Source organism: Centroberyx gerrardi, chromosome 18, assembly GCF_048128805.1.
Source record: "Centroberyx gerrardi isolate f3 chromosome 18, fCenGer3.hap1.cur.20231027, whole genome shotgun sequence".
In the NCBI taxonomy this organism is placed as follows: Eukaryota; Metazoa; Chordata; class Actinopteri; order Beryciformes; family Berycidae; genus Centroberyx; species Centroberyx gerrardi.
The window spans coordinates 17767394-17790939 of record NC_136014.1 but is presented as its reverse complement, the minus strand read 5'-3'; the positions used below and the strand labels follow the sequence as shown (position 1 = coordinate 17790939).

At 41.7% G+C, this 23546-nt stretch overlaps 1 protein-coding gene across 2 annotated transcripts; it reads right to left on the bottom strand.

The window, feature by feature from the left end:
• Positions 1-3932: 3932 nt before the first annotated feature.
• mmut (methylmalonyl CoA mutase) lies at positions 3933-23378 on the bottom strand. 2 transcript variants are annotated; one of them, XM_071923357.2, is made up of 13 exons: positions 23331-23378; positions 21968-22404; positions 20634-21001; positions 20379-20536; positions 17424-17595; positions 17048-17296; positions 15547-15658; positions 12558-12673; positions 10682-10797; positions 10257-10388; positions 9845-9992; positions 8520-8687; positions 3933-5232 (listed from the first exon to the last, which is right to left on the bottom strand). In XM_071923357.2, the coding sequence occupies exons 2-13, from the start codon at positions 22362-22364 to the stop codon at positions 5104-5106; spliced, it is 2265 nt and encodes a 754-aa protein (XP_071779458.1). In that variant the 5' UTR covers positions 22365-22404; positions 23331-23378; the 3' UTR covers positions 3933-5103. The 2 variants fall into 2 exon arrangements, with proteins under 2 accessions (XP_071779458.1, XP_071779459.1); XM_071923358.2 differs by having other exon boundaries at positions 21968-22400; positions 23331-23368.
• Positions 23379-23546: the final 168 nt, after the last annotated feature.

Genomic DNA, 23546 nt, shown 5'->3' with positions numbered 1-23546 from the left:
TTCTTCATTGTTCGTTTAGCAGCAATTTTCATTTAGCGTCCCTACCTGAAATGCGTGACATTGCAGCAGACGTTAGCATTGTGTTACAAATTTTGGACTACACATTTTGCTACGCAAAAATGCGAGAAACGCCTCTTGCTTTGCCCTTTGCGTTGTTGCATGCGTTGCTTACATAGTGTATGTAACGGGCCTAATACTGGCCCTTTTACAATTGGTTGAATAAGACAGAGTGCAAGTTTGCACAATGATATGTTAACTGCTGTGATATTTTAGCCAGCTAAGCACTGGATTCAGACTGAAACCTATGCTTGCAATCTGGGCTACAACCTGTAACCCATGGCAGCCAAACTCATGTGCCTACTCGCTGCTGAATAAACCAGGTGTATGAAGACTTCTTGACATCATTCCGCCTCTGCAAACCTTTCCACGGTGTGCAAAAATGAATGAACTAATCTTTTGAACAAATCATTTTTGAGCATGGAACATACTGAGTCACCATGGAATACTGGTCTGAGTCCTTTCTCTGCCAACATACTGTCAAGCACAAACGCACAGACAGTGCCAGCCGACAGGACTAAACACAACAAAAGACTGCATCTGCAAAACCAGAGCTCTGACGCACAAATTCATTAAGAGAGTACAAAACCAAAGGTCTCACAGCAAAGCTGCTTTCATCAGGGTTAATCAGAATGAAAAGTTATGACCTCAAACCAGAGGAGAGGGCCACCGTCTTTATGCACCTCTTCCATTACAACTATCTTATTCAATCAACTCACTGAGAAGGATCTATCTTAGTACGATAGTCAGTTTTCTGTTCACCAAGTTTGACCGAGTTGACCGAGCTGTGAGCTGCTTGCCAGTTGAAACTGTAATTAAAGAGTGAAACAGCACTCAACTAGAAGTGACTGTTGAGGAAGTGACAGAATCCCCATAGAGAGCATGAAAAAATAATATGAATATGCTACAACTGGATAACGTATATTGTACGTATGTTGTAAAGTATGATGTGTATTCTATTTTCATCAAACCTCCACAATGTGTTTGATGGCATGTGATAAGTGACAGCTGGTCTTGTGCTTCTATAGGACAAGTTTCTTAACTCCACTACCAAAAATGTTTCTTTACTTGTTAGTAAGTTGACAACTCTCATGATTTCTATGACCAATTTGTGTGTTGTTTAGCATGAGGAACGTGACCAAATGACTATTATATTTAGAGCCTCAAAGGGCTTCATGCTGTGAACAGAGCTGTGATGTAAAATAACTCAGGTCTGGGTTTAGCAATCATACAGTATGTGGAGGATTTTCATGTCACTGGGGGTATAGACAAAGGCCTCCTTTCAATTTCACTGGGAATCCCTAACAGCCTGCTGCTTGTAATGCTTAACAACACAGCAGTGTACATAATTAAGCCTGAAAGGGAAAAGAGTCTACCAATAATGGTAAGTTCAGTCCACATCATCTTCTAGGAAATTGCTCATGCACGTCATGCGTATTTGTTTTCCTTCCATTTCTGTTCCTATTGTTGTTGTTTTTCTTGCTTAACCCAGGGAGCATCTTTCCTGCTACAATTTGTGTACTTATGTGTTCTAACCCAAATATTTTACATGTTCCATCTTTCTCTATGCTGGAAGATACAATATGTAGCTTATGGACAATGAGTAAAAGACTTTGCATGGATTTCATTTGAATTGGCCAACAAAAACAGTGTCATTAGTTGCTGACTTACAGAAGGAAGCCTATTCAGTCATAATTATTTAAGAATTTCTTAAGTTACAGTATTCTGCTATACTGCTTGATTCATGCAAGCATAAATCATGCAGTTTCCATGAGCTTGAGGGAAATATGAGTCCCTGTGCTGCTTGAAGAGTTCACACTCAAAACCACAGCACCCGGGGCGGCCTGGTGGCTCACCGAGTAGAGCGAGTACCATCAGGCTCGGTCCTTCCCGCAGCGACCCGGGTTCCAATCCAGCCCGCGGTCTGCTGCATGTCTTCCCCTCTCTCTCTCCCATTCCTTCCTGTCTCTCTGTCAAATAAAGCCTAAAATAAATCTTTAAAAAAAAAAAACCCCACAGCACCAAGAGTTCCAGTAACATAGCATAGTTTTTGTTTTTGTTTTATTTTGCAGTGTCATGTGATGTTGTGTGGCCAGGGACATTTTTGTTTGTTATTGCAATGTGTAACTATTGAAGACAGTGTAACTTGAATGATGGTGTTATTTATAAAACTTGTGACTGTGATGTCGTAACTATGAGAACGAAACATGATGATTTTTTTTTTATTTGTTTTTTTTGCTTCAAATTTACACAAAAAAAAACCTGCATATCATCAATATTCTTATACAGCTATATTCATGTACAAAATGTATAGATCAAGTTTAAGCATAAACACTGACTGAATAACAGTAGTGGACACTGATCTTTAGATAGTACACACAGCATCAGTTGTGGATGGGTATGTTTAACAAGGATTCATTACTTCATACGTAAATAGCACTTCACAAAAACATTACGTTTAATCTATGAGTGGTATTTGTTTTTCTCATGGGATGGAAATCTTAGTGTCACTTCCTCTTAATTTGACAATGAAAGAAACTTGCTGTCATGAACAAAACATGATGTGAGACAGTGCTGCAGACTGAAACCCTCAAGGACTGATATACATGCAGTATGTATGAATACAACCGGACCTCATTAATGAGATATCACTTCCTCCAATAGTACTGTACATTTATGAATAATTGTTATCGCTGCAAACAAAATATAAATAGAGCGATCTTCAACAAGCTAGTCACTGCACACATCAGAAAACAAACTTGAGCAAAACTCATTACCAGCTGTTATTCCTCTGTGTTCCTTTGACGTGTTTGGTTTTTTTTTTAAAAATAAGAAATATGTTACCATGGGAAAATAAAATAAAAGTTTGCAGAAGCAAACTCAATTATATGTGCATGTTGGTGATTTTACTGACATTCATTATTTTCCACGGCACCACAAAAGGTTTTTATGACAGAAGTTTTCACTGGCCTCTCTTCAATGTACTGAATACACGGTTAACTGGAACTCATTCATTTTTAGTTCCTCACACTCCATTTGGTCATGTTATTGCAGACACTACAACAACTCCATGTCAAAAGATGGCTGCAACCATGAGAGAGAACATCAAATGTGCTTTAAAGAAGGAATGCTATTCTAAGAAAGTTGAAATAATATTTGAAGAGGCTTTTATTTAGACTGCAGAACCTAGATCAGTATGGTAAACTGGAGCTACTCCACTGAAAATGAATGGGAGACTGACTTTGAGGAAGTAATAGAATGTCTCTTTAAGCTTCGCACCTAAATGTGTTTCATTTCATACCAAGGATAACCACTCTGAGCCAGAAAACTTTTCATGAACCCATAACCCTCGAAAATCATCATTAGTTGCTCTCGGTCGCCTTTTCTAACAAGCGAACAAGTTGCGCCTCCATCAGGCCAATAAGTGTAGTTTTTTTTAAGTGCCAGAACAGTGCAAAACTCCATCATTCCTCCTCTCAAGTTTCGTCAAAATCGCACCAGTGATCACGTTTGACTAACTCCCTCCTCTCTTGAACAGATAATTCAGATGTTACGCTGCTCCTCCGAGACACTTACTGGATGAACTGATTCTTGTGCCGTCAGACATTTGTGTCAACAATCATTATACATCAAAGACATCCCATATTTCCTTCACAGCTCTTGGTTATGCATTTCCCTACAGTCTTTTATCTTGAAGAGTCAAATGTAGCATAGATGGCTCAATGGATGGTCTGTGTCTGAACCCAGTAGATTAAATACCAGGTATTAGACATATTGATTTTCCACAGGGAAAGCTTTTGCTTTAACAGGGACAGGGGGGTGATCAAGTACCTGATACAAAAAGGTGAAAAAATAAACATTTTCAAAGTTCTCACACTTTATTATTCAGTCCAAGGAACACCAAATCTGATTCAGAATCACAAGTAGAAAAATACTATTTCCGATTGCTTTACAAGTTGTGATCATTGTTCAGTGGTTTTATCTCTGAAGAGGAGGAGGTAAAATGAGACATTATGCGGTGAAGCAAAAGATCAAACAACAGAAGGTCACTTTCAAGCTGACAGTCTCCTTGAACATAAAAGGCAGGCGTAACGTTCTGATGTGAGCTCCAGTGTATCCATCTCCCTTCCACTAATACTAATTTATCCCTGCTGGGATTCAATGAAATTAAGATATTACAAATTGTACATATAGTCATGTATCATGCTGTGTGATGTCTTATCTGTGATGGCAGCAAAACGCTCTGCTCTGCTCATCCTGAGGCCCATAATTATAATAATTTCTATGACACGCTATTGTACTACCTTAGTTCTTTAACACCCTATGACTACATGTATGATTTATGTAGTAAATATGTGTATGCTTAAAAGTTTAAATATGGTCTCACCTCTTCTGTCATAACAGAGTCTTTCCTATTAACCTCAATATTATTCATCAAGTGTCAAGGTTCCCACGCTTATTAGCCAATTTCTAGGATATTTCCAGGATATTACCAATATAAGCCTCACCATTTTCATTTACACGTACTGTAGTTGTGCTGCAAAAGGCAAAATAATTAGTTTCACGGCCAAGTATCCAATTGAGGAGGTCGTGTGGAAAGCCTGAATATTAGGCTACACTGTCTTTAGATCTTAGATGACATCTCATTTGACTCTCCCTGAACAAAACTAAACATTATGTTAAGCTGCTAGTTGAAAGACTTTCTTTTACTTGTGAAGTTACAGGGCTGAAAATGGCAAACTGTGAAGATTCTATGAGTAATTAAAACAAATCTCATATACAGAGAATGCAATGTTGATACCAACCACAATGGCACCTTCAGCGCTTTCTCTGTTAGATAAATGAAAGATTTTTAATCACAACTTTGACAGCTGTACGTTCTGTGAACTCACAGTGGGGAAAAAAGCCTTTAGCAATATGACGATTCTCCACAATCTCATGCTACTTGTCAAACAGAATGCGTAGAGGAGTGTGGGCTTCCCATCTGTAACTTTCTTATTGACACAGCACAAGCAGACAGTTATTGCTGTGGTTTTGGAAAAGTATTCACATGGCCTGCCGGATCTTTTCCAGGCTCTTCTCAATGTTGTCGATGACCTCCACCGCAGCTTGTGGGATCCTGGTTCCCGGGCCGAAGATGCAGCACACGCCGCTCTGGTACAAGAACTCATAGTCCTACACAGGGAGGCGTAGCACAATTTAGATTAACTGCGGCTAATGAGGAATTCAAAATATGTATAGAATGAAAGCTGTGCAGACCACCTGCATGTTTAAATTGTAAGGAACGTGTTATTCCAAAGATAATCCAACTACAGCTGCAAGCACCCCCAATGGGAATGTGATGAGATGTGTTTTGAGACAAGCAAACACGCAAAGCAATATAAAACAAATAAATACATAAAGACTGCTCTGTTATCAAGGAGATATATCCAGATATATTTTGTGTGATTATGGTAATTATACTCATCAGAGCAACCCTCTGTCACAGCAGATTGCGTAGGTTTGTGTTTGCTGTAACTAGGATCATTGGCCCCATACTGGTACCTCTTTGTTTGCATGATGGCAGGATGACATTGTTTTTTTTTTAATATAATTTGTTCTCTTTGCATGAATAAACATGATATGTTTTCATGGCTCCAAGCACGCCATACCGGAGGGTTTGCGTGCTGAGCTTGGCTGGGCGAGCTGTAGAGGAGGCAGACCGAGACGGACAGTAAGTGCTGCCTCTGATTCACACTCAGCACCAACTCCCTTTCAGGATCACTCTTTACTAATGTAATGGCCCTCAAAGAAAGGGCCCCTGTCACAATACATCAATGAGAACTATCACCCGTCAAATGTAGCTTCCATGGACTCGCATACTTCTTCTCACATACTGTAAAACGTTCTATACACAAACACAAGAATGCTTCCACCTCAGCCTGCTCTATTCAATCGCAATTATATTGGGCTATTATGTGGCTCAACGAATCTCCCGTCACCGTCACATCAAGGTCAACTGTTGTGGAACTGGCAGCATGAGGGCAAGCTGAGCCGCGTTTACATGCACACTAATATGCCGTTAATATCCCAAATAAATGAATCCGATTTAATTCTGGATACGGTGGCATGTAAACACATTATTCTGGATATGCCCTGGACTGCTGTTTGTGCACTAGTGATGCGCGGATCGGCTCTGACACCATCCGAATCCGCATGTACGCATAAATCACCCACCCGAACGAATTATTTTCTACGATTTATAGACCCGCCCCGCACCCGCATGGACATTTCACTCCACCTCTATATTGCCTTTTAAATTATGTCGAGCAGCGTGAGCTTTCTATGTGATTTCTTTATTGTGTGTTCGTTGTATTCATGTATGAGTGTTTTCTTTAACAATTTACTTTAAAGATTAGAGAGGCTGCTAGTGCTTTCAGTAATTAAACGTTTCCATGGTGAACTGTGCCTTTGCAATACAGTTTCATATTTATGCTGCGGTCCTGTTTCTCTCTTGTATAATAGAAATACTTGTTATTAGTGTCTACACAGCGTCTCTCTTAATGGGGAGACGCACTTATCGTTTCTGCTGCGGTGGGATCGCTGCAGGTATTTAATTAATTAATATTTTTCTCATTAACGATGTATTATTTCACCCATCCGCTATTAATCAGAATGTTAATTTTTATGACCCGACCCACGGATTAACTGCGGTGCCCGCGGATGTAACTGCAATCCGCGCATCACTATTGTGCACGCTCGAGTGTGACAGCTGCCATTTACCTCAGCGTCAAGTTTTGTGACAGCAAGCTGATGTTAGCTCGCCTGGTTTGAATGGTGGTGGTGAACGAAGACCGGCAAACCGACCGTGACACTGAGACTGACATTTTTATATGCTTCATGAAAGCAGGGGATATCCTGCGTTTTCTAGACAGAAAATGCTACTGCAAGAGTGACATCTTTCTGTTTAGTGCTGAAAAGATGAAGGAAGCTGGATATAACCGAGTGGAGCAAGTGAGAGACATGTGGAAAGTACCTGTGTGTGCAGCGCTGGCAATGCATATTGGAAATAAAGGAATACGTATAATCGGGATATTTACAAGCAATGTACAAAACACTTTATTCAGACTATGCCCTTATTTGGGATATGCAACATATTCAAAATATTCACATACTCATTGTTCACTCTGAGTCAGTCAGTGTACTCTGAGACCAGACTGAGTTTTTTTTAGCCTTTTTAAGCTACATGTAGCCTATTTCTCTGAGATCCTCTTCAGTAGCTGCACTCTGCTTCCCGGTGACGCAAGATAAGCAGAAACCAGTAGGCCAATGCTTCTCAGAAAATTTGTCTTTCATAATTGAATTAGAAACACGTACTGTGATGTTGGTGATGTAGTTATGATTTCCTTTTGTGAGCACGTCATCAAGGCGCCACGGTAAACATTATAGTGTCTGCATTCCGTCTCTCATTTGAATCCGTGACGAAAGCCAAATGTGTGTCTCATGCAAGACCAATGTGCCTTTGGCCATGCTTCATTTCACAGTCATAAAAAATAAGACCGTTCACAGACTGCTCTGTGATGCTTGTTCTGTTTGGTGCTGAAGAACAACACGGGGGCCTCAATACATCTTTACACTCAGTACAACAGCAGCAAATTTTTGCTTTTTATACACCTCACTCTCTTGTTTTAGCTGTTCCATCTTAACAATTAAAGCTACACAATGCAAGATTTATTTTTCTCCACTCACAGGAAGTGACAAATCGAAACTTAAAAGCAAAATGCAATATTGTCTCCTAAACAGCAGCAAGCCAGCGCTCCATCCCTAGAAAGCTTGACTCACCAATGTTAGATATTTTGCCTCTGTCATCCCTCTGGTATCCTTTGGTATTAAGTGATCACAGACTGGGCTGGGATGGTAAACATGAGCATGCTGTGTGCAGTTTACTGATGTCACATTACATGATTTCTGGGTATTGAGTATACACTGGGTATTCAGTGTTCAAACCTTCCTCTCTTGCTGCTATGTGGAGCTGCCAACGTGTTACACTACTTACACTTATTAAGTGTGTGAATGTTGCCAGATAGCATACACGCAATTTATTAACGCATGGACATTTCCTTGAAGCACCAATCAATGCGCTATTCCTGCGGCCACAGTGGGGTAAATGAAGCTGCCTGTTGAGTCTCTTGACATTCGCTTATAGAATTAGAATTAATTAATTAAAGCTTCAATTTATACAACACTTCCACTTTCTGTCAGCGAGATCTTTGTCATGCCGCTCATGAGACGCGGCATCTGGGGAGAGTGTGATGTGAAGGAGATGTGATGAGACAGAGAGAAATAAGAGCGAGACAGAGAAAAGGTGAGAGGGATGTCTAATGAAGCCGACGCAGGACAGCAGGATGCCAGCAAATGAGAAATGGGCGAGGGGATGGATTCTCAGGGTTAGAGATTTGATATTTATGAAGGTCAGGAGTTACCTGTGGCGGGATGACACCTCCGCAGATTACCAGGATGTCTGGCCTGTTGAGGTTCCTTAGCTCCTTGATGAGCTCTGGGACCAGGGTCTTGTGTCCCGCTGCGAGCGTGCTGACCCCGACACAGTGTACATCTGCGTCGACTGCCTGCTGGGCCACCTCAAGGGGAGTCTGCCCGCCCGATAGTGAGAAGGGAAAAAAGAAAACATCTCAGATTCTAGCTAGAAAATAAATACATTGAAGAATTTCATTGTGTTTTTTCTTTCCTTCTCTTCGTTTTTATCTAATCCCTTTCTACATCCATACATTTTTCCAGTGTGTTCTTTGAAGACATTGTTAACTTGAATTGAGGTGATTGAAAAGCTAAAAGAATGGAAACAATACTGCTGTGGCCTTCCTACAATACACTGCTGAACTGTATGTGTGTGTGTGTGTGTGTGTGTGTGTGTGTTGGTGTGTATTTCCTTTGACAAGCAATCCTGAAATCCCAAACAACCTAAGTGCTGAACAGGCTGTATTTTTTTCTGTCTGCGAGGAGTTTAGTTTTCAGATGAGTAGTAGTTTGGAAAGTCTAAAAGGGAAGGGTCTGACTGTAATTTAACCCACCTAATTCAGATTAACATTAACGTCACCATTTTAGTAATCACAAGGACACACTTCATTTAATTTAATTTAATTACTTAACTGCATGCCTAACCTTTGTATATCAATTCAATTCTGAGATGTCTTTACTCAAAGAAAATAGACTGACCTTTTATAAATAACAGTGAAACTGTGATAGTTTATTGTTTATCCCCAGTACAGAAATTCGTATTTACTTGTCCTCCAGAGGGCAGTCAGAGTGCAGAGTCAGCTATATAACAGCTCCCCTGGAGCTTCTCAAAAAATGGAAATTTGGATTAGGCTATAACTTTTGAACAAATAGCACATTTACTTTGGAAAATGGAAATTAACCAAATGGAAATATGTAGGCAACAAATACACCATTATAAAAAAAAATGACCATATATAGTGAGTAAACAGGCGGATGTAGTCAAAAGGCAGTTGAGGGAACCAACTTGTCCAAAATGCCCATCTGCAAGACAGCAGTCTGCCATCAAGGCACGGCAGCCAGTTGGAAAAATTTGTCAAGTTGCCTTGGCAACCAACTGGGGTGCCAAGGACATGAGGGACATGTCTACCTATTGAAGGACGGTCTCCCTACTCATTAGGCCATATTTCTGCCGCTTAAGGTGGAAATGAAGCTCATGCTAAACTCTACTGGGTCACTGGCTGAGGTCTTGCAGCAGCAGGTAGGTTTCACTCTACTGTATCCCTAAGGCACTGACCTGAAACAGTGGTCCGATATCCACATCAAAGCCAAGGTCAGCAAACCCCGTGGCGATGACTTTGGCGCCTCTGTCATGGCCGTCCTGCCCCATCTTAGCCACCAGCAGACGAGGGTTCCTGCCCTCGTGCTTCTTGAACTCTGTAACCCTGGAGAGTGAATCGCAGAAATCAACAGGGAAACAATATTAGATTTAAAGAGAGACAGGTTTAGCCAGCGCTTGGCAAAGCAATACTGTCTATCAAGGCGTGTCATATGTCTCTTACAGGAGTGGGTTATATAAAGTATTCCAATGCAAAGGACTAAAAAAACATCGGAAGTAAACCTTCTATGTAACTGAAATACAACCAAGCAATCAATCAGTCTATAATGTAGGTCCAAACGTTGCCTGACATTTTTTTTTTTTTTTTTACCTATTGTGGGCCAGGGAAATCTCTTCATGCTCCCCAAACTCACTGCGGTAAGCACCGCTCACCATCCTGGTGCTGGCCTTGTGTTCACCAAACACTTCCTTCATAGCATTAGTTATCTCCCCAACAGAACACCTAGGGAGACGAGCACACAGCATCTTACTCAATGCGTTTTCATGTTACATTAATGACCATCACTGCATAATGCACGTCAAATCATCTGCGGCTAAAACTGTGCCTGACCATCATCATTATTTTGTTCCTATCCGTATTCATCCGCATTCAGTAAAACAAATATGAATTTCTTTGCTTTTTCATATTAAAAGGGTAGAAAACGCATGAAATATCATGAGAACACAATTCATTATTTGAAGCTAAATTAGCATAGTCACTACAAGCTGGGAAGTCAGCGCCTGAGGGTGTCTGACCTTGCTCGAGCCGCCGCCACAGCCAGGGCCAACAGGTTGCCCTCCCTGGTTCGGGCGCACTCCTCGATGGCAGCCAGGCACTTCTTTGCTGCCTCAGGGTCACGGCTCTCTCTCACCTACAGGAGAGAAGAAGGGAGATAACCATGACATATATGAAACTTCATCATTGGCTGGGGAGATGAATAAGCCACAGTGCCACATAGCTTGTGATTGTAAGAGTGAAGTAGAGTGTTAGCGCGGTGCAGCCTTGCAGGAGACCTTGAGAGTTACTGAATCATTTCATGTCTCAAACACATGAAGAAAAATATACTTTGATTTCATTTTGTGATCAGGTTAAAAATGCACCACTTTCATCTAATAAAGACATATAGATAGATATGATCAACAATACATAATATACACTTCGAATTAGTATTCTGAGAAATGATAAATGTAAATCAAGACCCACCAACAAAGATCAGGCCTGCATGGATGAAGTCGAAAACATGAGCAAAGCTGAATCTTATTCAAGACAAGTAACAAAATCATGTGGAAATCATTCTTAGGTGTATTAATGATACCATAAATTCAGAGAGCAGTGAGCACATCTCTTGAACATTTGAATTTTTTTGTGTTGGGATAAAGCAGATGTTAACAGAAATATGTGCAATAAGACCAAGACCTGAGACAAATTAAGTCAAAGCCCAAGACAAAACTAAGTGTTTCAAAATGCAGTCTCAAAACCAGAGATGACACAAAAGCCCCAGGTGCCTGTGCTCCAGTATGCGATTGTCTCTCCTGCTCTATAGTATATAGTACAAAGCTGCACCTTGTGATTTCAATATTTATTTTAAGTCAAACCAGAGTTGTCCTACAATCATCTTCCTCCTGTTCATGTCACAGAAACGAGCACAGCCTGTCATTTCCATTCATATGGGGTTTTAAATTTTGCAAATCTCTTCCTTGCCTCAGCTACAGGCCTTAGGGGAGAGAGTGTTCAATGCTGGCTCAACAGTGTAGCATTTATTTCAACCTTATAGGACTGCTACTCTTCACTGCATCAGCCACATGCGGTTCCATATCAGTGCCAAGTGACCTTCCAACAGGAGCAGTGAGCTGAAGACATTATACAACGGCCTATGGCAGTAGGTGCAGGAGCGCTCTCCTGTCGGGATGAATCTATGCGTGCTGCCTGCCTCCGGGACCATCTCACATATCATTACATGCACATATCTCACATATGCTTCTGAGAAGAAAAAAAAGAACAGATGAAGAATGGAAAGATGAATGCTTAATTTTAAAAAGCCCTTAAAAAAGAATGAGTGAAACTTGTCTGATAAGCCTGAGATGTGGATCTAAATGTGAGACATAGAAGTTCTGCTGATCTACTGATTCAATGGCTGGATTAGACTGAATGAAGGGGACAGAGAAAGTGAGAGTATGTTTCCTCATCTATAGAAGGCAGACTTCCATTTGTGTGCAACTGTGCGCAGCAGGGTGGCATAGTGATTAAGGAGATCGTCCTTCAAGGGGAAGGCCCGTGTTCAAATCCCTGGGACAGGATCCAACCTGCTGATGGGTACTTGAGCAAGACACTGAATCCCTGCCAGCTCTCAGTTCTAGTTCTAGCTCTAGTCCTGTAACTGAACCTGATGAAGTTCTAAACTAGGTGCATCCAGAACTGTTGACCTGATCCTGGACACAATATACAAGGTGAGAAAGTACGGTTTATCAGTTGAAGGAACTAAAACACACACAATCTGCATCAGATTAATGATGATTAGCTCGGAAAAAGGCATTTGTCTGCCCTGTTTGCCAATACCATCATGTTTCCCTGTCAGAAGTGTGTTCCCTGTCACCGACCCATCTAGAAGATGTTTCCCTAAGGGTCACTGACCTTATTGAGTTTGTCAATCTGTCTCTGGCGAACAACTGTGTTGTCGATAGCCAGCACCTCTACAGTCTCCTCTTTCTCCAGGCGGTACTTATTCACCCCGACAATGACCTCTGAACCTGGCGGACAAAAAAAAAAGAAGGGTCAGCAGAGACAAACAATATATAACCATGTACACCATATACACAAACACACACACGCTTCTCGACGGCCTTTTAAGCATGATCTTCAAGGTGGTTGCCGAGGCGGAACAGAGCAGAATAGGGAACTGGATGGTGAACAGAAGTCTTTGCTTAGACTTAGAAATTGTAAATATCCTCAGTGAGGATGTGACACAGTACAAAAATCTGAAAACTTATTTTAAAACCCAGTACAAAAGTTTACAGGACATGATCCCAGTTTGTATTAGTAGTGTAGTCAAAGAGATCAAAGAGCAGGCAGCTAAAAACTGTACCTAGTGTGCACAGTACTTACTACTGAACAATTAATCGAAATTTTATCGAAATCGCAATATGGCCTACTGCAATTTTCAAATTGCAGGAGGCGCAATATTTGTTAATTTGTTCCTCTTCCTCCTGCAGGCATCAGAGACAACAGTGGCAGGCTCTGGACAGAACTGCCATGTTCACAGGGCCAACCCCATGCTGGCATCTGATAAGGCAGCCTGGGGTCCTCATAAGGATCAAAGGCTTCTCTACATGTGAGCACATGTGGATGACGGAACAGGGAGGTCACACCATGTACAGAACCCACAGTGTGAGTATTATGGGCATGCATGAAAATAGGCATATAAGTGTTTCACTGCAAACACAAATGTCAGTACACAGCAAGTATAACACATACCTCCTTCTGAGAATTCAATGATACACTAAATAATACATAAATAGATAAGAGCACGTTTCAGCATGTTTGAACATCTTGATGGACATATTGGCCATCAGTGCCATAGGGACATTTAAGCATACAAGTGTCTCTGTATGTGTGGGTGTGTGTGCGTGTGCGTGTGAGACCAGGCTGGATCTCATCAAGTTTGAAAATAGGTTTTCATGTCTGTTTAGATGGGTGGCAGATTCGTGCTTCCCAACAAAGTCACAGTTTGGATGAAAAATATCACAGTTTTCTCAGTTTAACTGTTCCTACTGTTTTTATTTTGCTTACACGTGATCTGCAAGATGCCTCGCTTGTCCCTTTAGTATCTCTATGGTCTCTTTGGTATATAAAGGAATCACAGACCAGACAGGTTGGTGAACATGAGCATGCTGGGTGCAACTGATTGATGTCACATTACATGATTTCTGGGTATTGTAGTTCAAAATTTTCATACAGTTGCCTCTTGCTTCCATTTGGAGCTGCCAACATGTAAAGTTGCCTAGCAGCTTTAAGGGGTTGTGTTCCAAAAAGGCTGAGTGCCACTTCCTTAAAGCCACAGTGCGACAGATTGGAAGCGTCTGGCCATGTCTGGATTCCATAGGATCCTATTGGATAATGATGTTGGAAACTATGACATTTTCCCCCTTCCAGTCCAGCACAGTTTTTACAACCGACAGGACAACATATGACAGGCATGATACCCTAGAAACCAACAACAATGGTTAATGGCCAGTCTCAAGCACTAAACACACAACAGTCAGTCCATTTTGAAGATTTAGAAAGTGACCTAAAATATGCTAAATGCTATGGAGATGGCGCTATCTACTGACCAGTAGAGGTAACTGCCACAGATATAATTGAATGAAAGTGAATGAGCATCCAAATTGAATGCAAGTCAATGAACACTGTCGCCCCAAAATGTCCTCCATACAGACAAACAAACACATAGAAGCTCCACACCTAGTGGTGAGCTTAAAATGTAGTTGGTAACTGCTCTGTAAGTCCCTGGGCAGGTCCCGAGGGGGCAAACATTTCCACCAGCTTTCCAGAAGCAAATGTGACAGTAACATTCAAATGCATGAGTTTCCCTTTTGAGCCCAATGGCAGGAAATGATCTTAGAGCTCAACAAGGTCCATCAGAATGCATGGCCTATTTGTAGTGAGAAATTTGTGAACAGCCAAGATGTGCTTCCAGTGTGAATCAGAAAGCCAATAAATACAAATGAGAATTCCACCTCAGTCTTTTCTGGCGTTATAGGACAGATGGAAAGGTAAATTCCAAAGAGACACTATCCAATTCATATGCATCTTGCTTTCATCAACATGTATTATCATATCCTCAAGGCCAATGGAGATCACTGGCCTCAATAAACCTCTCACATAACGCTCTGACTTACACTACCCCCACCACAAACACACAGACACACACACACACGCTCTTATCTGATCTGCCTCATTAAAGTAAAAGACAAATAAACAAATAGCATCGAATAAGAAAGATAAATAAACGTATTTGAAAAAGAAGAAGGTACACAGCATTAGGGGCATTAGATTAGGACAACAAATGGATGCATTTGATGGCAGCTTTGGTGAGCTGGCTTCCTTTGAGTGCAATGTGACGGTTTCAGACAACATGAGGGAGCAGAGCACACTCCACAAGTGACGGCAGAATCGCAAACCTCCATCAGACCTCAAAATGTCACGTTAGCTCCGTTGTCTGTGCCTTCAAAGACATCTTATTCAGCGTCAAAGTGGGGTCTCTTGTAGTGAGTGTGTGTGCATGCACAGTGATGCTCTTTCACTGTGCATTCTATTTTATCTTTACAGTGCAGAGCCAACATAAGGACCCATGACACTGCCGCAATGACATATAGATTTGGTTCTGCCTACATTGAGATTTGTTGCTCTTGGAGTAGTCTGCAGTCCCCTAACAATATGGAACTGGGAAAACACACACACACAAACACACACGTAGGGCAGTTGAGTGGTAGCGAGCATGTAGTATGTGGGGAAGAAAGAGTAGATGAAAAGATTAAAGGAGGACAGAGGCTATAGGTAAAGTACGGATGTGTGTAGATGCGATCTCAAAAGAGACGTGTGTGTGTTGTATATATTAGCGTACCTGAGTCAATACGGGCCTGTCTGCGTGCAGCACATTCCTCAATGCGAAGTTTAGGAATGCCCTCTGCCACCGCCCTGGCCATGCCTCCCATGTCTTCAATGTCTTTAATAAACTGCACAGAAGAAGAGAAAACACGGGTTTTAAAAAAGAACATTATTCTGACACATAATGAATGCAACCACGCATATATTTCCACATGCCCGCTATTAAGAATGCACACTCTGAATGTTCAAATATGTAAATAGATGTTCAGCCTTTGTAAAGCCTAAACCTATTAAAAAAATGGCATAATATTTGACTGATAATTGATTGAAACATGGTAATAAGGTAATAATTTTGCAGCAAAACCAGGATAAAATTAAGGAGGCTCAGCTCTTATAAGATTCTTAACTTTCTGCCACAATCTTGTCTCTCATCTCTGACATCATCTTAGAGCTCAAACTAATTATTTCAAGCTCATTTAAGAGCTTTGTTGTGAAGCCTAATGCCTTATTCACTGTATTTCTACCAGGATGTAGTTAAATTAAATGTGGCTAAATTGTTTGGCTTCTCTTCAGTTAGGTCTATTTCAGTGTCTGTCTGATAGCGACTCACTTGTGTAGTCATTTGACTTCATGTATTGTAACCCTCTAATATTTTCTTCAATAAAACTTGACAGGCACATAATGATATGGTTCAAAAAAGGTTCACTTCCACAACACTATTCAAAAGGATTTCAATAATATAAATTTGACAAATATGACAAAGAGCAATCCATTTTTAATTATCTGTAAGACACCCTACCCCCTTTTATACCAGAATGCCCTCCAGTGGTCTAGGTTTGCCTATAATCTCTTTATTGATTCTGTAGCAGGCCAGGGTCAAATATTAATCAATCTCATCCCCTGAGCCCCTTGCTGGTGGCAAGTCATTTTGAATTAAATGAGAGAGGGTTGGAGGTAAAGCATTAATTTAAATCCTATCCTAATTACTCAGGAGCATTCATTTAAATCCTATCCTAATTACTCAGGAGAAGTTAGCCTGGAGAACAATATGGCAATCGAAATGCCTCCCTAGTGTCAGGCAAGATCGATCAATCCCAACAAAATACTGTAACTGAAGCTATGTAAAACAGTAATTTGAACCAGAGACAACTCTTTCAAGCAAGGTCTTCTCTTAACTGGACTGTCTTCACTATGTTTTATAGTGTTTTTGGCGGGATGTCTACAGGTTTAATCAAGTTAAATTTAAGATTTTTGAATGCCAGTTAGAATTAAATATAAGACCAATTTCAGAATTGAAATAAATGTTAAAATAAAAATTCTAGGCCTATCAGAACAATCAGAATCATGTCTTCATAGTCATGTTTCTTAGGCTCAAGGCAATGATATAAAATTGTAGGAAAAGTGAAAAATACCCCCCTATTCAAACATTTTAAGACCTGGACCAGGACCTGCAGACACCATGTGAAACTAAAACGAATAGAAGCCCAAGCTGCTGCCCCTTTGTCCCCCTGACTGACCTTCAGTGCTGTGTTATAGACATCTTCTGTGAGGGACTCCATCATGTGCGAACCCCCCCAGGGATCGGCCACCTTGGGGATGCCCGACTCCTCCTGGATGATGATCTGGGTGTTCCTGGCAATGCGGGCGCTCTTCACTGTGGGCAAGCCCAGGGCTTCATCAAATGAGTTGGTGTGGAGCGACTGGGTCCCCCCGAACACAGCTGCCATGGCTTCAATCACTGTGCGCACCACATTGTTGTACGGATCCTAAAAAAGGGGCCACATGGGAGATGGAAGTATGTCTACGCAACCAAGACGATTTGTCAGTAGATAAATAGTGCAGTGAGGAAAAGCTACATTTTGACTTTCAGACACCCTGATAACTACTATTTACCTGTTCAGTGAGCGACCAGCCTGACGTCTGGCAGTGTGTGCGGAGGAGGAGAGACTTTGCGTTCTTGGGCTGGAAGTTCTCTTTAATGAGCGTGGCCCACAGCCTCCTGGCTGCCCTCAGCTTGGCAATTTCCATGTAGAAGTTCATCCCGATACCCCAGAAAAATGACAACCTGACAATATACACACAAACAATGGTCAAGAGAGAAACACATATATAAAATGGATTGAAAAAAGACAACTGTAAAACCAGTCCAAGGGCCAAAAATTGCGATAAACAGTCATAGTTCATAAAACCAGACTGCAATCAATATCACAAGAAGAACATGGTCTTGGTGCTACTTTACACAGCTGAACAAGGTAATATGCCGTTACAGAGCCGGTAGAGAATTAATCATGATGAATTTCCACAGATGTTTTTCATCCACCTTTTTACCATATGATCATTTTTACACTGCAGAGGGGAATCTGCAGGATTGAGTGTATCTTGTGAAACAATAAATATTGCTTATCTCGCAGTAGAACTGATACGCGCCGTTCTCTTGTATGGAGAAAACATCATACCAAACTTCATTCAAACCTCCAGCAATTTAATGTGGCTTTAATGTGGTCACACAGCATGTTTTCTGAATTGTTAGGAGCTATCCTTCAATTTGGCAACATATGAGCCACAAAGCAGCACATATTTCAAAAAATGTTAGTATTAGACTTTTACAATTGATTGGCCTATTATTTCTACAATCTTCTTTCACCAAAATACATTATGATGGGCAGCAGTGAGCAGTGAGAACCAAGTCTAAAAGTAGAGATTTTATTGAAATAAAGTGCTGCTTGGTGGATCATGTGTATGTCAAACTGAAGAGTGGAACCCCACAATTTAGAAAAGGTCTTAACACATATTTTAAGGGGTATGGACCTTTGCCAATAAGCCATGGCACATTAAACTAGATTTTTGGATGGAGCTTGGTGTATCCATTCTCTGCATAAAAGAGAGAAGGGCATTTACCTGTGCTTATCTTGTGGATGACTGTACCATGGCATTTGGACAGGCGCAGAACAAATAAAAGGTACGGTTGGGCTTTCCTGCTTTGCTTTTGGGTTGTGAAGTGGGACACAGCCGGGTTATTTTAACCCTCCTTTTCTCCAGCCTTACAGAGAAATCAAAGCCATGCCAGCTCCACCATTAGCCCAGTATAAATACTGTGTGTAAAGACGGCTATGATTGGCAAGAAGCTAGTTTGGTTGCATAGAAACATAATGTCAGGTTAGCAGCAGCAGCCATGACTCTGGGCTACATGCAGATATGCTTTATGACCACATAAGGTGCCGCGGGCTGGCCTTTCCTGAAGGTATGGGCTTCACCTTGGCTCCTCCTGCTCCACCCTTTTACTCTACAGCGTAAACTCTGGCTGGTGGTAGTGCCAAAAAAATCCCACTGTCTGGGCTGGGGGTCACAGTCACTTGATCTATTAAGTTCTACAAACTGTGGTCCAACCCAAGGGCTGGCATTGGTCATGAGTTGGGAAAAAAATCATAACAATCAGCTTCACGCTGTAGAAAATTACAGCTCACAGCAGAAAACCTTCCATTTCACAGCAAGTGAGTGACATCTCTATATTGATTCAGAGTCCTCAGCGTAAATCTTAGCATGACTTTGAAGTCATTCCGGGAAAAGAGTCAAGCTGAGCCTTCAGGATGTTCCTGGTGATTACATACACAGGTGTAACTGCCATTATCTAAGTAATTGAAAAACAGTGAAAATACACTGCTGGAGGACACATGATGGGGACACAGTGGAGGAACAATGAAAGGCGCAGGTATTGGACAGACAGCAGGGTAGGGAGGAAAAGTGTCTGCCTTCAGCTGAGTGTTATTGACCATTCAACTCTACAATTGCTGTAGAACACATCAATCAGCTGTGACTGAAAAAGAAGAATCCATTTCCTCCGCCTGTCTCATCACAAGTGTTCCATCTGGTGCTGGAAACCATTTGTAAAGACAATTAACACAGCAGTACTGTCATGATGTGGCCTGAGCTATCACTTCGTCTAACAGCCTCTCAGAAATCATTGGTGGAGATTTTGTTTCGACTGGGTTATTGGCGAATTTCCACATTCATCTTCTTCAGGTACAGCATCCCTTTTTGTAGCCTGGTTATTATATTATTTAGCCATTATTTGCGCACAGCCATTGTTGCGAGGACATTTGTGACACAACTACGATGCCTGTATAGTGATAAGTGAGAGTATTATTTGTCCAAGGCCATATATGACCTGACATATAATGAACTGTAATGTCATGAAATTATCTCATAATGCTCCACTGAAAATCGATTGGCAAGGAGAGGAAAGGTAACTGGTACAGTACCCAGGAGGACTTTCTAGGGACATAAACATTTTAGTTCAGTTGTGAGTTAAAGCAACAACATGCAATTTTTGACATTAAAATAACAATAAAAAGGATGTATTACACATCATCAGTTAGTGTCTGTGTTTAAATGCCTAAATCCCCCCATTTGCCTGAAATTAGCTTTTCGATGATGTTATGGTGATGGCCAGCAGTGAGCTGGGTTGTGGCTATCAAGCGCTGGGAAGTCATAGCAAAAACAACAATGACAGAAACCAGCAAGAAACGAAAAAACAGTGAAGCTAAACGGGCAGCGGAAAAGATCCGTTCAAGAACACACGTGAACACTGACAATGTCTGTGTTCACCATCTGCTTCTTCAATGCCTGCTGTGGGCTTTACAGATGAATTTTCAGAGTAGACAGTTCATCAAGATGAGTGATGAGTGTTAGGGTGGGAAACTGACCAACTGAGGGGGAGGAGGGCGAGATTAACAATGCACTTCCTGCCTCAAGGCGGATAGTTGCATATTGTAGCTTTAAAGGAGCCAAAGATATATAAGGCAACCTGTGTTCAGCACCTATTCTCAATAACATGTGATTGTCTTGTACCTTGGGGCAAACTCATCGATGGTTAAACCTGCTTTGAGACCTGTGCGGCAATACTCCAGGCCATTAGCGATGGTGTAGGCCACTTCCAAGATGGCGTCTGCCCCAGCCTCCTGAAGATGGTAGCCACTGATGGAGATGGAGTTGAACTTGGGCATGTGCTGTGAACAAGGTCAGTCAGTAAATCAATGAAACTACTATCTATATCAGCTTATACAGATTATACAGATGATTAAATGATGCTTAAGTGGTAAATACCTTGGAGGTATATGCGAAGATGTCCGCAATGGCGTGCATGGAAGGTTCCGGGGGAAAGATATAGGTGTTGCGCACCATGAACTCCTTAAGGATGTCATTTTGAATGGTGCCAGTTAGTTTGGCTTTGGACACGCCCTGCTCCTCTCCTGTCACAATAAACATGGCCAGCACAGGGATCACCGCCCCATTCATCGTCATAGAAACGGACATCTTCTCAAGTGGGATTCCGTCAAAGAGCATCTTCATGTCCTCAACTGTGTCTATGGCAACCCCAGCCATGCCGACGTCTCCATGGACTCGGGGGTTGTCTGAGTCATAACCACGGTGAGTGGGGAGGTCGAACGCCACAGAGAGACCCTGCTGTCCAGCTGAAAGAGAGAGAGTGAAGGAGAGAGTGGATCAGGGTCAAGGATGGAAAAAAGAAGATTGATCAGATGGACAAGAACCAGGGGAGTCATAGGTGTAAATAGAGGGAAAAATTAAAACCATGTTGCAGAACAATCACACTCACACACGCATTTCTACAGAGCAAATCAGTCTAGGGCAAGGAGGAAGGGAGGTTTAGTAGCAGTGGGTGGTCAAAGCAGTACAACAAGCTCCAGTCATTGGCTAATACCCAGCAAACAGTCTAACAGCACCATCAACACAAAGGATTCAATTAGCAACCTTCAGTCCATTGGTAAGTCTCTCTAATCTACTGGTTCACAACCATTTTGGCTTGAGCACGCCAAAAAATGAAGCAATGCCGACTCATGACTCGTGAGCCCCTATTGCAAGCATAAACGCACATAATGGTGAACTCTGTTAACAAATGATGGGAAAATTTCAAAGCTGGACTGTGGTCTCTAATGTAGACTTCTAATGCGCTCTAGTACAGCGTTATATCAGTTTATGACTCAATGTCCAGGTACTAAGGAGGTGTACCAGCCAAAAACCACTGACTTCAGCCCACTGTTCCCCAGATTACAGAGTCACTTCAGAAATAGGGTTCCATGTAATTTTCCAATGCAGTTCAGGGAAGACAGTGTGTCCACCTTCTGTATTCAACTGTAATATTTCTGTCTTAACACTTTGTCAGTAGTCTCCAGTCAACTGCATTAATATAGTAATAGAGCAACATGATTTCTAGAGTTAATGTGTTGAGCACTAGGCTCATGCACAACAGATTTGTTGTCCCGTAAACAGACAAGTGGTGCAAAGTAATTTATAGGCCCACTACTTCCCTTTGAGCATGTACCATTCTAAGCTCATTTTAAGGATGGATTTCCACGAGTTTTCAGATAATTAAGTTGACAGTGGAAGTGTACACAACAACAGGAAGCTATGTAGACTACCTTTGATGTTATCTTTGTAGAACTTGTTGCTCTCCTCCACAGTGCTAAAGCCAGCATACTGCCTGATGGTCCAGGGTCTAAATGTGTACATGGTGGGGTAGGGCCCCCTAGTGTAGGGAAATACTCCTGGCAATTCATCTGCAGAGGGAGCCGAGTCCGTTTTGGTGTAAACGGGCTTGATGTTGATTCCCTCAGGCGTCCGCCATATCAGATCCTCCGGGTTCTTCCCCTTCAACTGTTTCTTAGCCAGATTGGCCCATTCAGGATTCAGCTCCAGCTCGTCCTGACATGGCGTGGCAGTGCGGAACTGACGGGAGTGTGTGTGGGCTGAGGAGACAGAGGCTCCAACCAGGCGCCTGGCAGCCAGGGCTGCGCATGCCCTCTGTGCGGTCAGCATGCTTTCTGTTGTCTGGATCAGACACACATGGATCACCTGACTGAGGAAGAGGAGGAGATGATGGAGAGAATAAAGTTAGTGAGTTAGTGATGCTGGCATGTTAATATAATTAGGAGCGAATTAGTGATGCTGGCACACAGGGACCAAGAACCAGTACATGCTGGTATCTCTTGGATCTCTATGGAGAGAACATCACACCAAACCCTATTCAAAATCTAGAAATTTAATGGTGCATTGCTTGTTGGCAAAGGTAAATGCCCCTTATAATATGACTCAAGACATTTTCTGAATTGTTAGGGAGACACGCTTCAATTCGGCATAGATATATGATCCACCAAGCAGCACTTATACATAAATTATAAAACAACTACGGATTTAAACAACAATTTGTGACAATGTGAGAGAACCAAACCTTGTAAGAACCATTCTGAGTGTGCTCAAATTAATCAATAGCGAGTTGATAATGTTGACAGTGCAAGGCACACACTGTGGTGTAAGGTTATACTACTCCAATCCCTTACATCAGGTTTGATCATGTTAGTGCGGGTGATATTTTCACTCGACAGATGACACTGTCCCGTCGTGTATTCTGTAATATCCTCCATAGAGGGTAGCGGTAGCCAGCTTTTAGCTATCGTTGTTATGGTAACTAGACTAGCTAACTAGAAATAAAACAAATACATCATATGCTATGCTATGCTGAGTCACAATATTATAGGACCCTTCGATAACGGCGTCTTCCCCATTTAGCAAATTGACATTTTCATCTGTAAAGAGGCAAAACGTGTTACGTTGGGATAGCTACAGTTGGCTAGCTCTTCAGCACTGAGGAACTGCAGGGACAATTAAACACAACGCTGTTTTGCAGTTACTTCATGGACACAAATGGATGTCTGAAAAGCGATACAGAATATTTGGACATTTTTCAAAGTACGCATTTATTATTATTTATGAAAAATTTCTGACCTTGTCGTTTGTTATGCTCTGTCAGGTTGACAAAAGGCGTGTATTCGTGTAGCCAATGAAGTTTCATAACATTGACAGTCAGCCAATCACAAGCTGCCGTCAACGGTTGAACTTTGACCAATGATACCGGATGTAAATAAAAGTGTCAAGATTTTTAAATTTCGACGAGATAGTTCACTGTTACTCTGGCGTGTGTCTTGACGGAATTGGCCAGAA